Here is a 17,955-nt window from a genome sequence, read left to right as displayed (position 1 = left end):
TAAAGTACTGCTCTGTGGAAGCTGTACAGTAAAAGGTCCTTGAGCAGAATCCTTCACCGCCAAAGATCACTGCTGACTTGATATAGATTAAAGAAAAATAAGGGAGCAATGGTGAAGCATACAGCAGCCACAATGAACTGGTCTCGTGCTCTCAGTACTGTTCCTTTATTATAGTGAAGTCATTGGCATATTTCATGATACACTTAAGGCCAATTCCTACTTTCTACCATGTCTGCATGTCCGTGAGGGTCGACTTTGGTCAGTGTGGCATACATTTCGTCATCCGCCCAGGTGCAGCATAACATTTGTGAAACGTGTCGACTGCACATGCTGTAGTTTCTCTTACCGCTACCAGCTGCACTGTGAGTGTGGATCAGGGAATGTGGAGCACCAGACTTACGCAGACCCGCAACCGTAGTGTGAATGGAGCTGCATGCGCAAGACCAGTACAATTCCGGAGGCTCTAAGCAGCGCTGTCAACGGTGGTCTTGACATTTGCGCGGGCATATTGTGGATGACTAAGAGCAGGCATGTGATTGGAGAACGTAGTGAGCCAGCAGGAGAGGGGCGGGTCACACACACACACACACACACACACACACACACACACACACACACACACACACACACACACACACACACACACACACACACACACACACACACACACACACACACACACACACACACACACACACACACACACACACACACACACACACACACAAAAAGCTATTTGGAGAGGTTTTTGACAGCCATATTGATTTCTTCAGAATTCCGGTCTGGTTGTTTATCAGACAGTCTGTGTTGTTTTTTTAAGATCATTTCTTTGGGGCTTGTTTGCCTTTATTATACGACAGACAGCACAGGGAGAGAGAGAGGGGGGGGGGGGGGGGGGGGGGGGGAGACAGGACATACAGCACCCATTGTGTCTGTTCTTTTAAAACTATCGATTCATCTTTACTTTTCTTTGCAGCATCACGATGTGCTGCTCCGATTCATTAACGTAGAACGTGATCAATCAATTACCCGCTGAGCTGAATAAAACAGATGCTGACACAGGTAGTTACTGGATGACGCTTTAATCGTCTCACTTATTAAATGTCAAATCATCCCAATATGAAGTTTGTATATCACAATATCTTCTGACATTGGCGGATGGAGTCCGCTATAAAACACTGTGGGGAAACCCCGAGCTGTTGTTTGTTTTTTAATATGTTATTGATCGGCCAAATTCTTAATTATTTGTAGGACTACAACCGATAATTATTGTCATCGTGATCTATTAGTCGTCAAGTCTGTAGACAGTTTAAAAGCTCACGGCGTCATCTCTCAAAAGTTAACACAAACAGGATTCAGAAATAAATAAATAATTCAAATATAAAATACTTTAAATGATTAATCGCTTATTTAAAAAAGTGACGACAGACTAATCTGCTAATCATCACGACTGTTAAAATGCAAAAGAGGAGCAGAAATCCTCATGCTTGATGTCTTGGCTTGTTGCTCTCCATTACGGTGGTGAGCTAATAGAAATGCCTTCGGTGGAGGAGTCTGCCGTTTCTTAAATGGATGGTAATTTCATCCACGCCAGATGAACCGTTACATGTCGTCCTTTTTTGTTTTTTTTTTGCTCTCAGGCAGCAGCAGCGGCGCGGAGACGGGAAGCAGGTTGGGTGAATCACACCCTGATGTACTTGCGTTCCTTCAGCCCATCATGCACGCCATGCAGCCCAACGGTAATTTAGCACCCTGGGGAGTCGCTGCTAAATCCTCGTAAAGATACGCTCAAACATAAAAGGGCTGGGAGAAGAACTTGACGGATAAGCAGAGGTATCAGGAGGAAAGTGGTGTTTATCGGTTGCTGTCATTGCAGGGCAAGAAATTTTAAATTTCAAAAGAATTAATTCCTGAATCCAGTCAGTCTAAATATGTCTGGCTGTCTTTGAATGAAGGGCCGTGATTAAAAAGGGCTATGAGGGCTAAAAGCAACATCCTTCAACTGGAAGCAACAGCGCTGCATCACTTCAAATGAGGAATAAAATGTGTCATTAACTTCATGTTTGTCAGCTTTATCATCGCTATATAACCATTCATCATCAACGGTGGCATCGCCTCTTTATTACCGCCGTGTCATTTGTTTTTATACGGGAAACAACACATAAATACTGCATACACCCTGCCAAGAACTGCATGTATACTTCAAGTGAAAATGCTAAAACTACTTCTGCTTATAAATCCAACGTATCCTCTCTGCTGGTATCGATTCTACAACCTTAAGTCTTAACTTAATCCTCTTTCCAATCATTTTTAAACAAGTAAACCTCACCGCGTCTTTGGATTCATTTCTACATAAGGTAACATGAGGCCAGGAATCGTTGCGGCGCCACAAACTGAGTGGGCAGCCCACTGTGACTGCAGTAAATCAATGCAACTGACAGAGAAACCGTGCTCGGTGTGGATGTCACTGCAGATGTGCAAGCCACTGAAAAGGTCAGTTAACAGTGCTAAGACAGATTTGGCGGAATGGATTAGTGCATTCGTACTTCTGACCTTTTCCTTATATGCCCCTCAGCATCCTCAAACATTCATATCTATAATATATTTGTATGTGTATTTGTATTTGTACCTGAGTTTATGAGAGCTGGAGAGTCCTTAAAACAACATGCTTTACAGTTCCGCTTCTCAATTCCTAACAGTGAAGGTCTGGACCCTCCACACTTTCATCTACAAAGCAGGCGTCCGTCTATGGTGTAGTTTTTACAATACGGCTGACAGGCGCTAACTGAGCACCTTAAAATATCCTCAGTGCTCTAACATTTCAATCTTAGATGAACCCATGGAAAAGCTACCCAAAACTGATGTGCATGAATTAATGTTGGCCTTCAAGTAATGGTTGAGTTAAGAGGCAGATATTAAACGTAGGGAGAGAGAGAGGGCACAATAAAACCTGGAAGCAGGATGAAGCACCAGCAAGTTACTTTATTTTAATGAATACATATGTTTCAGAGTGTCTGTTTATGACGACCCATGAGATGAATGACTTTCATGGCCTTTTGCTCCACTTGTTACCCACATTCTTGATACCGACTAAACTCCTGCAGCGTCTTTGACTCACGCAACAACTTTGACTGCTTCACAGCTGATTCGCCAGACGTCTGTTGACCTGTTGAGTGAATCCCAAACCGTCAAAGTGTACAGAGATGACACGTCAAACAATGGCCTCCCTGTGCGAATATTTGCAGAACTAAAAAAAACAATCTTTCATCTTATTCACCTCGCCTGGGCGTTGTGTAAATAGCATAGCGGCCTGAATAGAGGCATTAGCTGCTGTATTAGCCTGCTCCATTAAGATGAATCAGCAGATGAAATCTTAAGAGGAACAGTAAAATGCTCAAATATTTAACCAGAACTTATAAACTGCCCCCAAATCAATTGTATACACACAAAATGTCATAGAAAATAATTTGACAGAGCCTATTGTTTACTTCTATAGTCTTAGTTATGTGAATGACTAATAAAATGTGTATTCAGATTGTTTTAATTTATATACAATTTGTTAGATTGGAAAGTAATCAATTAACTATTTTAGATTTAAACTTAAAATATTATTCATTGAATTTACTGAGAGAAAAAGAAAAAACGATTTTATATCGTGATACATTGAATTAGTGAATCTGAAATTGATTTACGGAGCCCTTGCAGAGCGCCATGTACCCCACTTAGAGAATCACTGCTCTAGTGTGTGTGTGTGTGTGTGTGTGTGTGTGTGTGTGTGTGTGTGTGTGTGTGTGTCAAACCTAGTCTAAATAGATCTATTCTTCCCATAGAGGAAGTGGCTTCTCCACAGACTCCACACTGCTGCTGCCTCTGGCATACTAAACTCTTCTCCAATCCACCGTCTTCTTTATTTTATTTTTTTCTCACAACCCCCCCCCCCCCCTCTTCCTCCCCACCACCTCCTCTATTACTCTTTATCTATAATCTGTTCATCAACAGCTCATCTCTCTCCTTATCTTTTTGTTTCCTTCCTCATTTTGTGCTCCCCGTTCTCATTTGTTCCGTCTCTTCCTCATCCATCGTCCATCGCTCCGCGGTGAATTATTAACCTGAGAGCTATTTAGTCTTCCGTACACCTAACATGGAACATGGAGCGGCAATAGATACCATATTTTATCTGATCTGATACATCACGTCTAGTTATCTTGAAAAATCTGCACAAAAAGCACAAAACTGTGCACACACTAAGGACAATTACATCTGCCGGTCACTATGGTCTCCAGTCTTCTCCTTTTGTATGTGTTGAAATGTATTTTTGTTACATTACGAGTGGACACTTCGAAGTCTTGGTTTTTTTTTTAAGTTATGTGAATTGGGACCATACTAAGACCACGTGGTTTTATATACTCTCGTGTGAATTAAACACTTGACAAAAGAAAAGTACTGATGATTTACTCGTTTAAGAACTTTAGTGCAAAATAATCAGATTTTCTGAGAAATTTAAGTCAGTGTGTGCAGTGTGTGCTGAAAGTAATAAAGGTCTGGAGGAAGTATCAGAGAGCTACGGTGTTTGCAGTAGGTGGTAGTAACACGATGCAACACCACATATGACAAAAATAGAGCAAGTAGGACGACGTGACATTTCTATTCAAATGTGAATTCTTTAGTAGATCCTGTTCCCCGTGATTCAGCAGCAAGCGCTTATCCCATTCCTTCTGATTCCAAATACAGTACATCCAAACCCCTTATAGTCCGCTGGTGCACCACAACCAGTAAATAATCCTTTTAACTAATCCACATCAAATCTCTCACAATGCTAATCCGTCAGGCATGATGGTCCACGGCAGCCATTCATCTGTACACACTTCTGACTCTGCTCTGGCATGCATAATTAAATTGTGATGGCAATTTGTTGTATTGCTGGGGCTTGGCAATGACTTAACTATTCACGTGCTGAGGGTTCACACGTGTTTATGATGGCGGTGGGACGAGGCAGCGTTGTGCATTATGGACAAGACAATGGTGACGTGACTGGAGATGAGGAAAACAGAAATTAACAGCATGACGATTTTTGAATAAAAAGTCTGATGTTAAACACTTGAGTGAAACATTCATAATAAACATGTATGGATACAATAGCTAGTTAGTTAGTATGGCTGCCCCCTCTTAGTTGTGTACAGATTGTAAAGTTCTCCGAGGCAAATTTGTGATTTTTGATTTTGGGCTATACAAAATGAATTGAAATTGAATTAAATTAGTTAATTAGTCGACTAATTTTAATTTTTTTTTTTTTTTTTAATTAATTGTGACTGGAGATGAGGAAAACAGAAATTAACAGCATGACGATTTTTGAATAAAATCGTCCATCACAGGTGAGAGTTGAAACCAATGCAAAAGTGGCTTAGGATGTTCATGTTGGCCTACAATTTTAAATGTTTATCAAACAATTTGCTCCACATTTTGAGTGTGAAAATGACCCATTTTTGAGATTTCAAATCTCTATTCCGACCTGACCAAGATGGCAGCAAGTTTCACACATAAAAGCACAAATAAACATTCACATACAGGCACAGATAAAAGACTTAAAACCAATACAGCAAAAAGGTTAAAAACAGCAAGCCGGATTTCACAAAAAGGAGACAAGCAACAGCAAATTGCAGCCACCAATGAATTAGCATTAGTCGTTCATAAACAGGACATTTCACTGTTCAAATTGTCCTTAATCCTGTTCTTTAAAATCGTGCATGCTTACAAAACAATCTAGTTTAAAATGACCCGCACCAAGATGTGGATAAACGTGTCTTGAATATTGAAACTTAAATCAAAATAACTCATTTGCTTATATCATCAGAGGAGAAGCTGCTACAACACTGAACATATGTAAATGTTTCAAAGCACTGCTTTTGTTTCTCCTGTAAATGCTGCTAAGCCACCACTCTGAGAGACTCACGCAGGCTGACGTCTCAAATAAACTATGTTGAATGAAAAACAGAACTTACATTAAATTGAAAAGCACATTGGTTAGCGTTTCTTATTTTTGCTGAAAATACACTAAATCGCTAATCAACACCGATGAGAAAAAAACGATGCATTTTGTGAGGCGTGAAACAAACACAAAAGCCGCCTACACCCTCACATCCAAATCAGCTGATGCTGCTTTGCTTTGTCTGACATCATTCCTCTCATAAAAGGTCTCGACTCTTTAACGTGGTGACGTAACTGCCTCACAGACTTGGGCTTATATCATCTTATAGACCTATAGAAGGAGCTATTGATGAATCCCGCAAGTCTGTTCAGAGTTATATAACCAGTGCACTGATGTCACTTTTCTTTTTTACCCCGACAAACATGTTCTGCATGAACACATCCAGGCGCTCAGTTGTTACTTTGGGAGCATTACATTGCAAAGCGGCTGCATAGTACAGCAGCAACCCTCTGCACAGCTAATAAATGAATGTATGAATATATGCAACGCATTGTGAACGCTTGTTTCAAGGCACAGCAAGTCCCTCGTTGAAAACACTGGGATCTACCTACTTAAGACACATTAAAAGCAGACCTCTTAGGGTGGTGAATATGACAAAATGTCCTCCGACTCATCACATTTATTGTCTGCATGACAGCACAGGGGATACATCTGACGTGATGTGATTGATCTAAGCAAGAGTTTTGACTTTTAAAATTGCTTCTACCCCGATAGTGTTTTGGCAGTGTGCCTGCTCTTTAAGATCATGCTCATCAAACCAGGTTGAGGTCAGTGCATGCAAGCGTTTGTTACATGGAGCAAAGGCATATATTAGTTTTCTGTATATTGCAGTACGAGTTGTCATCGATCATACAGTGGCAACACCGTGACGTGATGGGTGTGAACTACACAGTTCCATGTCAAAGCCTTAACGAACCTCAAAGGCTGCATGTGCCGTGACCTAAATCCTAACATCAGCATGCTAACATGCTCACAATGCTAACATGGTATATGGTAAAAAGTATCATCTTAGTACAGCGTGTTAGCATGCTAACATTTGCTAGTTTGTTCTAAATGCAGCTGAGGCAGACGGGAATGTTGTTAGTTTTACAGGTATTTGGTCATAAATCACGAATTTCTGTACATAATTTAACGTTAATCCATCCAATAGTTGTTGAGTAGTTTCAGCCCAGACCAAAGCGGTGGACCGACCGGCCAACCGACGACTATTAAAGTAGTTTGTCTACAATCTATAAACGTATTCAAGGATTCTCTTAAGTGCAGAATAAACACATGGCTTGTAGAGATTTCATGGTTTGATGAGTGCTGCAGCTGTTCGGTGACCGACAAGTTCTTCTGTTTTTCAAAGCACATTTCACAGCCGTTAATAAGTGACCGAACACACGAATCCTCTCCCAGCACCCACTCAGAGGAACAGGGTTGTAATGCAGTCGGTGAAGCCTCATCAGAATCTGACAAACGGGAGGCGGACAGATAACGTAACATCAACACGCTTTTCATCATCAGTGAACATCCATTCTAAGGTTGCTTGTAAGAGTCATTTAAACATTTCCAATCTCACAAAAAAGACTTCTTGGAACATTACCGCAGCCAAGCCGTGACTCTGAACATTTAAGTGCGGAAGAGTTACATTTGTGGCTCGAACCTTCAGAGCTACATGGCTAACTACCGATAAACTGTATCTCCATCTTCTTCCCACATGACTTCCAGAAGATGCTTTGCCTGGCGCCAGTGATCAGTGGCCTAATGAATCAAATCAACAACGGCCAGCTCCAGCATCAACTCCAAAAAAAAGCTCTTCAACATCAAATCATAGACGGCTAAAGGTCAGCTACTTTCGTTGCATAATCAGAAGGCAAGCTGCTACAACATTGGAAAATACAGTTTTTGTAGCCATGAATATGTTGATGTTGAAAGTGTGTGAAAACACACTAGATTATTGTAAACAAACTGTCGTAAAGCGTTTACCTCTCTTCTCTCTCTCTCTCTCCTCTCACCCTGTCAAACACTTTCAGCACATTTAAACAGAGTTAAACTTACTAGAAGAACAGTGAACTGGAATTAAAATGCAACAATTAATCATTTTTTTGTTTCCCTTGGTCCGGACCAAAGCAACGGAAATCTTCAGTAAGAAATCATGGACTAAATTATTATCAAATCATCAAATATTCTCTTCACTTCATGACCAATCAGATAGAATTCAGGGTGATGGATTATCCCTTATTTAATGTCAGCTAATGCCTCTGATCCCTTCATGCCATCCGTTGTTAACCGCACATCAACACACAGACACAGATGCATTGAAACAGGCTTGGAGATAAACACATTTAGCAGCTAACACATACTGAGACAATGATAGACGGTCTCACAATGAAGCCAATAAATCATCATCACTAAAGAGTTGAGTTGCTCCGTCATTCACTCTATCGATACTCAAAAGGGCTCAGAGGAATACAGGCCTTTAAAACAAACAATCTCCTCTGTAATGTTTATGGTGAAGACATATGTTGGCCCTGAGGTGCAAAATAACAAATTAACATAATAGCAATAACAAAATGTCAGACGAGAAAACAAAAAATATTACAGCAAGTTAACACACTCAAAAACACACACAAAACATAAACCAAAGTAGAAAGTAGGGACTTTTTATGTATGCACCATTATTATCCTGCTTTATAGGCACTTGGTTCCAGCTGCCCTCCTTCAGGGATTTGGTATAAAAATACACAATTGTTTTCTTTTCTATTCATTTGTGCTGATTTGCAATTCCCTCCACATCAGCTGACCCTCCTGCACCTACCGTTTGTGACATGGTGTTTGTGCAGCAGGAAGAATACTTTCTCACTCTAACTCTCACCTCCCTTACATTTCCATTTCTACCTCTACGTGTTACAAGCATCACAAACAAAAGGTGACAAAATGCACCGGACTTATCAGTCGATACCATATTATGTGCAGCAGAGAGTTTCTCTCTTCCTTTCCTGTTTGCAGTGATCAGGCTAACCCAACCTCACACTCCATGTGCTACTGTTACCTAACAACCAATCAAAACAGTCATCAGCATCTACGCTGTATGCCAGGGGTCCACTATCAGTTTGATCAGTGCTGTTCAAGGAGTCTGACAGTGCAGGTTTACACAGAACAGTATGTTTGGATTCTGTCTTTGAAAAATTAATTTGGAAATAAAATTGCGATGAGGTCACAGCAGCCACTGCGCCAAATCAGGCCCTTCCCGACTTCCTAACCTACTGATTCCTGCGCCCTTGTTCGGACCGCACCTACCTTCAAACTAGACCTCCATTTTGATCTCAACTACACACCTGTAAAGTGTCACGGTTGCATCTTGCATGGTTGTAATGCTATCGACAAAATCTGTCCACAGAGTGCAAAAAACAGCTCCTGTGGTAGTTCCTGCTACAGTAGGGCTACGGTCGAAAAGTAAAAAATAACGTCCTGATGTCCTTTCCGAAATCACTTTTCCTTGACCTCGATGGAAAAAGTCATGAGGTGAAGGAGTATTCATAAGGAAGTAGGAAAAGACAACCGCGGTGCTCAGGGAACCGGACTACGCTTCCAATGAGCGACATATTCAGGATGAGGCAGTGGATGTTATTGATGTCTGCCGTGGTGAAGTTACAATCTTCAGAAGATAGACTGCAAAAATGTTTGCACAATAATGTGAATTTAACCGTTCAATAATATAGCTTTTGTTTTTACAGTTTAATTCATATTGTTTTATAGGCCTGTCTTTGCTTTGTTTAACTTGCATTTATTGTTGTTGATCCCATTTTTTGCTGAAATGTTCCCGCCGTGGGACTAATAAGTATTGTCTTATCTTAAACGTGAACATTACCACGGCTGATATTAAAATATAAACACTTGGCAAAGAGTGCCAAACACCTTAAAGATCTATGTGATAAATATTAATTGAGGGGTAGGACTGTATAAATGTGTACCTCTTACTACTCCTATTCGGACACATATTTATGTTGGTAAGTTATGTTGTTTATGAGATTTGTTTCTTGAAGGCTTGCTTTATATACTGTTCATTTTATTTGTTGTCTTTTACTTATTTCTTACGTGTTCGATGTAAATTAATACAAATAAAGGGACGGCATTAACTCCTTTCCTTTGGTAAAGGATGGTCCGATGCATCCTTTGCTTAAGGAGATAAGAAAGGAAGCATTGGAGCATTTAGGGAATTCGACCAGCTCTTGTCACGAGATATTCACGGGTCATTTTACTCATTCAGGAGCCTTCCTGAAGAAGAAACGACTTCTTCGATCGCAGCTGTTTCCAGGACCACATTGTGCCATGACGACACACACACGCACACACACACACACACACACACACACACACACACACACACACACACACACACACACACACACACACACACACACACACACACACACACACACACACACACACACACACACACACACACACACACACACACACACACACACACACACACACACACACACACACACACACACACACACACACACACACACACACACACACACACAGAAAATATAACAATACAGTAAAAATCAATATTTCTAAAACTATCTGGATGATGTACTGCATGAATGAGTTGGAAATTGCCAACAGACCAGCCAGACTCTGTGTTACCTTCACTACTTGCTGCCACAAAGATACTATCTATGGAAATGTCGTTCCCATTCTACAGTCACTGCGGCTGCGTTTTCTAGTCTTTTCATTAGTTTGTGAAATGTTGTTATCTGTTATATTTGTTTCCTCCAGTGTTTACACTGAGGAAAGCACAGTAGCTGATTTTTGTTCCCTCAAAATCTTTTCTCCATCTCGTCTTCCCATTTCCTTTTTGTCTGAACCCGTCAACGTGTGTGAGAAAAAAAAAAACAGTGTAAGATCTGAGACAGAAAATGAAACTGAGGCAGGTGAGAAAAAAATGAGAGAGAGAGCGCGAGAGAGAGTAGTGTGTGTGTGTGTGTGTGTGTGTGTGTGTGCATGTGAGAGAGTGTTTTGCCGGATGACAGCAGTGGGGAGGCAGTGTGTGTGTTTTGTCATTTATCATTTGGAGAGCTTGCTTGTTAGAGCACACACATCTTAATAGTCACTCTGAACCGGGAGAACCGAGATGAGAGGAGGCATTTTATTACCCCGTCAAGACTGCAAACACATGCAGCATACAGTATAATGTGAGAGGGTGCAGACATACACGTACAGTGCTAGCTAAACATTTAGAACACACACACGCACACGCACACACACACACACACACACACACACACACACACACACACACACACACACACACACACACACACACACACACACACACACACACACACACACACACACACACACACACACACACACACACACACACACACACACACAAAAACAGGATATTCAGAATATGCACCTATGTGTGAATCTTTGCAAATGTGTCTCAAACTACAAGCAATCACACGACTGTGGAACCGCAGCCACACATAAAACGATGACGTTCACTTCATGTATCCCTTGGTGGCTGTTGCACTTTTTTGAGCATCAGCCAGCAGCCAATTCTGGGCACTACAAAGGCCTCGAATTGGCCCAGTGGAAGCATTGCAGCAAAAAGGAGGAATATCTGGATCTCTGCTAAAAATGATTTTTCAAACATTTAAATAATATGGGAATTAAAGAATACAGTAATTTAATTTGTTTTCCCATTGGTGACACCTTTGAGTTTGGCCATTAGTGTCCATACGAGAACGGTCAAAGAAGAAGCAAATGGCATGTAAACATACCAGGCAGCCAATGCGGAAAGTGCCTTTAACTTGCATTCATTCTGGTCTCGCACATACTGGACATGATATGATATATGGCAATCATTCAACATACAGCGTCCTACGCATAGTCAGCAAGTAGTCACCGGGGTTTGATGATCGTTTTTGTTCTGTGCTGCATCTCTCGGCCTTTAGACGTTCTTCATCGTCCACAGACGCAAACCAACCAATCGACTTCACTCACGCAGCGAGCGGCTTCTTTAAACGAGCCCTGAAGGTGTCCTCTCTAGCCTCATATCACATTTCCTGGATCCACACGGCGTTGGCGAAGATCTAATTCTGCCTTCTGCGACACACGTCACCGGGCAGCTGGGACAAGTTGATGCAACAACACAGTGGCCCGGACAGAGAGGCGGTCGAGGACGTCTCGTTTCACCTTTTGAAAAGGAGTTCCAGCTCATATTTCACTGGATGAAAGCACAGACGCCGCTTCTTTATATTCAGGTTCTAAATGAAGAGAACGGAGAATGTTGTCGAGGAGATAATGTTTCAAAAAGAAGGAAAAAAAAAAAGACTCGATAACCAAAATCTAAATGGATGGAAATGACATACCAATTGGTTGGCTAGTAAAAAAGGAAATGATGCTGCAACACGTGGATGGAAACATGCACGCAGCAGAATGGTTCTGTGGAAGGCAGTGAATGGTGCTGAGGAGGGGAAGCAGGGCCGTTTTAATGAAGTTATGGCAGACATTACGTTGCCGAGGGTCCTTCTGCGTCCGCGGCCATGACTGCGCCGGCTTCCTCGCCGTGTGGGAGTGCACAGCAATGGGTTTCTTAGGTGAACGACCTTGTTTATTGGCTTATTTATTTTTCTCAGAAACACAGGTGAAATACACTCTGGCTCAGGGGGGGAAACTCCAGCGGCCGACTTTATCGGCAAGGGAAGCAACCTGGGCCTTAGATTCCAAACTAGAAGGGCCCCTGACAGCTATAGATTTATGATGATGGGTATACATAAAAAGTGTGCATACATGTTTTTAAATCTCCTTTTCTTTTGCCTGTTTTGATGTTTTTAATGGTTTTATGTGAAGCACTTTGAATTGCCTTGAAATGTGCTGTACAAATAAACTTGCCTCGCCTTACAAATCCTCATTTTTAAAAGGACTTAGGGGACTGAGTGTTTAGGTTTAGGGGGATTTATTGGCAGAAATGGGAAATAATATTCATAACTATGTTTTCATTAGTGTATTATCACCTCAAGCTAAGCATGGTTGTGCTTTCGTTAGCTTAGAACAGCCCGTCATATGTAAATAGGTAGCAGTACTCCTCATACAGTGTGTCCGGGACAGGAAAACGCAGACACACGTCACAGTGAAGCAATGACAACCTCCGCCTGTTCGACCATAAAGGGGTGTTCGGGCTGCTCTGCTTTACTTGTAGCCACCTGGACGAGAATAAGGAACTCCAAAATGGACTATTTTTCTGCAGTAGCACTACGGTAGAGCATGCCATGGAGATAATTCAGGTGGAAAAAAATAACCATTTGTAGGTAATCGACAAAGTATTTCTTTCCGTTCAGTCATTACATTCTTGTCTTGCCTGATGAGGACGGCTCAGGTACATCCTGCTCCGAGTCTAACATCCGGAATTCTGTACAATGTAAGAAGACAGTTAATTCTAAATGAGAAAACCCCTGTAGAGCATCCAATTAAAACAAGGCCTGGGAAATAGTGTTTAGCCTCCCACTGAGCTGCATGCTTATGTGTGTGTGTGAGCGCTCAAGCATCCACATGTCATGCGTGTAGGAAGAAGTGATTAATAGGAATAATAAATAATAGGGTTCAGGCTTGAGAATAATTCACACACAAAGACACACACACGGACGTCTGAGCGTACACCAGCTACAAAGGAGAAAATTGCTTATTAAAAACTCACAGATCAAAACCGAACGCATTAAAGCTCGTGTCATCATCCAAAGAAGACTGGAATGCGGCACATACTTTGTATTTGAGGCTGGTCACACGTCACATAAATCTCAGGTAAGGTTTCCTAACAGGGCAGTGATGAAACTCAAGGGAAAGAAAGAGGGCAGTATAGTAATCAGATAAATATACATCAATATGAAGACAGAAGTACTTTCTTATTTTTCTCTATTTTTGTATAAAAAAAGGCCCCAAAATCAATTTACCAACCTCCTCCAAAAAAAAATAATTCTACATAACGAGGATAACCTGACAGCGTATCCGGCAATACAAATCAGTGAAATGTTCACTGCCAATGTATTTCATTTTTCTGCTGACAATACATCTACAGCAGCTCACCTGGTAGAGCACGTGCACCATTTATGTGTCCTTACTGTACGTCATCCTCTCTCCACCCTGCGATGCCTGTCACTCTCAAAGTGATCTCTACCCAACTAAGCAGAAACAAAAACTGGATCTGTGCTCTAATTATTATTTTCATTATCAAATGATTTGCAGATGAATTGTTTTGTCCATGAAATAAAACAGTTCGTGTAAAGTCTCATATATTTAAATTGCATGTTCTGCCCAACCAGCAGTCCAATGCAGTTTATTGTTTTAGAACATAAAGAATACGAGCAAATATTCACATTTGAGGAGCTGGAACCAAAGGAGTTTTGGCATTTTGCTTAAAAAAAAACAACAAATTGAAACTATCAATTATTTAAAATAATACATTTTCAGAAGAATGACTGATTGACCAACTACTCTCTAAGAGACAGGGTTGAAATATCTTCTTCTTTTTTTTGATAAACAGCTGATTTGCATATCACACATGCCAGGTCACACTAACACACACACACACACACACACACACACACACACACACACTCACACACTCACACACGCAGCCAGGATATAAACTGTGGATGCTAGCCACTCATACAGGGAGCACCTGTCAGCTGGTGTTCTGGGACAGCCAAGGGCTTGTTTGTTTGTTTCTCTGTGTGTGTGTGTGTGTGTGTGTGTGTGTGTGTGTGTGTGTGTGTGTGTGTGTGTGTGTGTGTGTGTGTGTGTGTCCATCCAAGGTCCCTCTATTTTCCCACAACACCCCCTCACCTCTCCACCTGCCGTCCCTTCCTTCTCTCCATCCCGCCTCTCTGTCCGTCTCACTTCATACACCAACCACCATACCACCCTCCATTAGATCTCCTTCTCTCTTTCTCTGCACCTGTGACTGAACAACAGAGCCGCTCAGTCTTTTCTCTGCCTTCCTGCTCATTACAGCCCCCCCAGGCAGCCACTCCATCACAGAGAGAAGGCAGAGATAAGCTACAAGAGTACACCTGTGTCTGGTGTGAATGCCAAATCCAGAGTCAGTGACAGCCAATTCCAGACCAAATAATGGAATCAGCGACCCTCAGCTTCAGACAAATATACCTGACAGCTGTATCTCCCACTCCCAATTCTAAAGCGCGTTACAAACCTCATTATCAAATGAGAAAAGCAATAAGTTTAAAAAAAAAGAAAGAAGAGAAAAATGTTGACACTGCCACAATGGTGCTCACGAGGGGTTGAGTTTATAAAAAACTAATTTACTGATGGAACAGGTGGAAGAAAATAAGAAAGGTTGTCATTGCATCAGCAGAATGCGGCTGAGCGTTATCTGACATAAGGAAGATGAATCTGTTACATCAACAACTACCTGCAGCAATAACAGGCAGGATACGACTTCTCAATTAATGATGCGAAGAAAGGAAGAAAAAAAAGGAATAGTGTGAAAAGAAATCAATATATAATCAAACTTGTGTGTCAAATCAAATCTGGCTCATTTGCAAGGCCTTAGTAGGCGTTTAGGTCAACGATATCAGCGACTCCTGACTCAGTCCAAGCTCTCCAACAAGTCACGACAACACAACACACCTGAGCAGAAAGTGAAGGGGGAAAGCTGCAATCACAAAATGGCAATTGTAAAACTGTAACAGCGTTTATTTATTTGCTTTTACTCATTAAGCATCAGAGCAAACGTAGAAATCTGTGAGAGGTACGCCATTTGTGTACTTGCACCACGTTTCCTCCATTAGATGACAACACAATGTAGCAGCTTTTCTTCCGACCTCATTGGTATCAGGATCAGTCGAACAAAAACAGCAGGAATTAGTTCCTCTTTCCCGAGCTCTATTATCTGTGAGTATTCATGACAGGGAGCTGTGGCGTGTGTGTGTGTGTGTGTCCACTATGTAATTATAGATTTAGTAAACCAGAGGCTTAGTGTGACTCAATCAACCTCTGATTTGTTGGGTTGACAGATAGTGATGATAATGAGGTGTGTGTGTGTGTTCATGCGTGTGTGTAGGTGTGTGTATCAATGTGCAGAGGAACATGTCTATGATTGAGGGATTGCCTCCACGAGGCTCTCGCTGTGGCAGCGGCTGAGGCAGCGCCTATAGGGCTGCAGCTACAATCTAACGACAAATTCATTGATTATTCTAAAGATTTTTTGTTTAATTTGCGACTAATTCAACAATTAATTTACCCAAAATAAATATTAAAACTCTCTCAAACGTGACCAGGACCGACTTCAATGTATGTTTTCAAGCAAACGCCGAAACACAGAATAAATAATTTTGGGAGAAAAACTGCCGACCACGATGAAACATCGACACTTTCTACACAGGACACCTGCAAACATCTGCAGCTCTAAGCATCTTAGTTATTTCAACTTGTGTGTTCATTCAAGAAAAATGAAAAGCACAAAAGAAATATGTGTGTAGCGCTCTGGGTGTGTACGTGTGCTGCTGTGTGTGTGTGACTGCATGAATCTCTGCTAATAGCCCCGCTGTGATTCTATAAGGTTGAAATAGCACAGTGTAAATCGTTGACATTAAATCCATTTTATGTTGCCGGCTGACACGGGAAAAACGAAATTACGGCTACACTTGCTCTCCCGCTAATTGGAATTAGACTGAAGATGCATTTATTTACTGAATATAAAATAGTACGCTGCAGCTTTGAGTCCGAATAAGGTCTCATCTCCGCTTTTCATTACACTAATCAATGATCTGCAAATCCTCCGTTATCGGACATAAAGTGTGCATGGGCCATAACAACAAGCCGGCTGGACAAACAAATCAAACCCATTACTCATCAAGAAAATGTGATTAAGCAAGATGTCAAATTATTAAAATAGAAAAGTCATATTTCAAGCTCCTTCATGCACATCAAAAACTGTTGTAATGAGTTTACAGCACAGAGCAGAAGCAGGATAACAGCATGTTATCCCATACAGCTGTGGACTGTCCTGCTTTAATGATCAGTTTCACCACAGAAAGGAGCGGAGAAGTCTGCAAACATCTGCTTCACCTGCCGTTTCTGTTTCGACAAGACCACGCCCCCAACATCTGCAGACTGCTGGCTAGTTAGCGTCGCATAAAATCCACTCCTAAAATCGGGAACCACCCGGAGTCACGACAGTTTGGTAAACTGCGACAGCTGCACATAATATATACTCATCACAGTTTGTGTGACTGTTGTGACTCCAGCTCTACTGTAGCTTTCATCTACGTTACTTTTTGGAGGAGTACCCGATGACATCAATACTCACCGAGGCCGGGCGGGTTCTCGGGGCACGGCGGCAGCGGTTTGGGAGAAGGCGTCTGATTGGTCTCGGGCTGCACACTCGGCACCAGCTGCTCCCCCGTGGCCAGGTAGCTGGCTAGCGTCGCGTTGGGCCTGGAGAGGTTGTAGTAGTAGTAGTGGTGCCCGCTCCCTGCTGCCCCGCTGACGTTAGTCCTGGATCCGTTACGGCCGTTGTTGAAGCGGCTGAAGAGGTCGAAGCGCTGCGAGTAGACATCGAAGTACAGGATCATCATGATGAGGAAGTGGAGCAGGCAGAGCAGCAGCACGCCTTTACAGATGCGCTCCAGAGTCCGGCCCAACATCAGCCGGGTCATGGCCGAGGAAGATGACCGCCAGCCTCGAAAACGCTGGCGCGACGCGGCTACAGACATGTGCTCATCTCGTCGGCTGCTATTAGATCTCTGATAAGGACATGTGGTGAGCTGATACCCGACTATCTGACTTCTACAGGGATCGTGGGGTCACTCATGAGGATAGGGAGGCCACACAGGCGGCTACACCTAAAGTCTGAGTCGCCAGCTTGTTTCTGGTGCGTCCCCAGATTCCCAGCATGACAAACGCACTACAATGTTGTAATCAGCCTCAATCCCTGAGTGAGATAGTCC

At 42.1% G+C, this 17,955-nt stretch overlaps 1 protein-coding gene across 1 annotated transcript in view; it reads right to left on the bottom strand.

Moving 5' to 3' along the window:
• b4galt2 (UDP-Gal:betaGlcNAc beta 1,4- galactosyltransferase, polypeptide 2) overlaps window positions 1-17,721 on the bottom strand; it is a 119,398-nt gene extending 101,677 nt beyond the window's left edge. Inside the window, exon 1 of the mRNA XM_076098563.1 lies at window positions 17,316-17,721. Within this exon, the coding sequence (XP_075954678.1) occupies window positions 17,316-17,721 (406 nt within the window). The remainder of the gene's footprint in view (window positions 1-17,315) is intronic.
• Between the last annotated feature and the right edge of the window lie 234 nt (window positions 17,722-17,955).

This window comes from Anarhichas minor, unplaced genomic scaffold (genome assembly GCF_050575085.1).
Source record: "Anarhichas minor isolate MPS153535 unplaced genomic scaffold, ASM5057508v1 ptg000024l, whole genome shotgun sequence".
NCBI lineage: Eukaryota > Metazoa > Chordata > Actinopteri > Perciformes > Anarhichadidae > Anarhichas > Anarhichas minor.
Note: the sequence above shows the minus strand (reverse complement) of the source record. Positions and strands in the feature narration are given on the sequence as shown.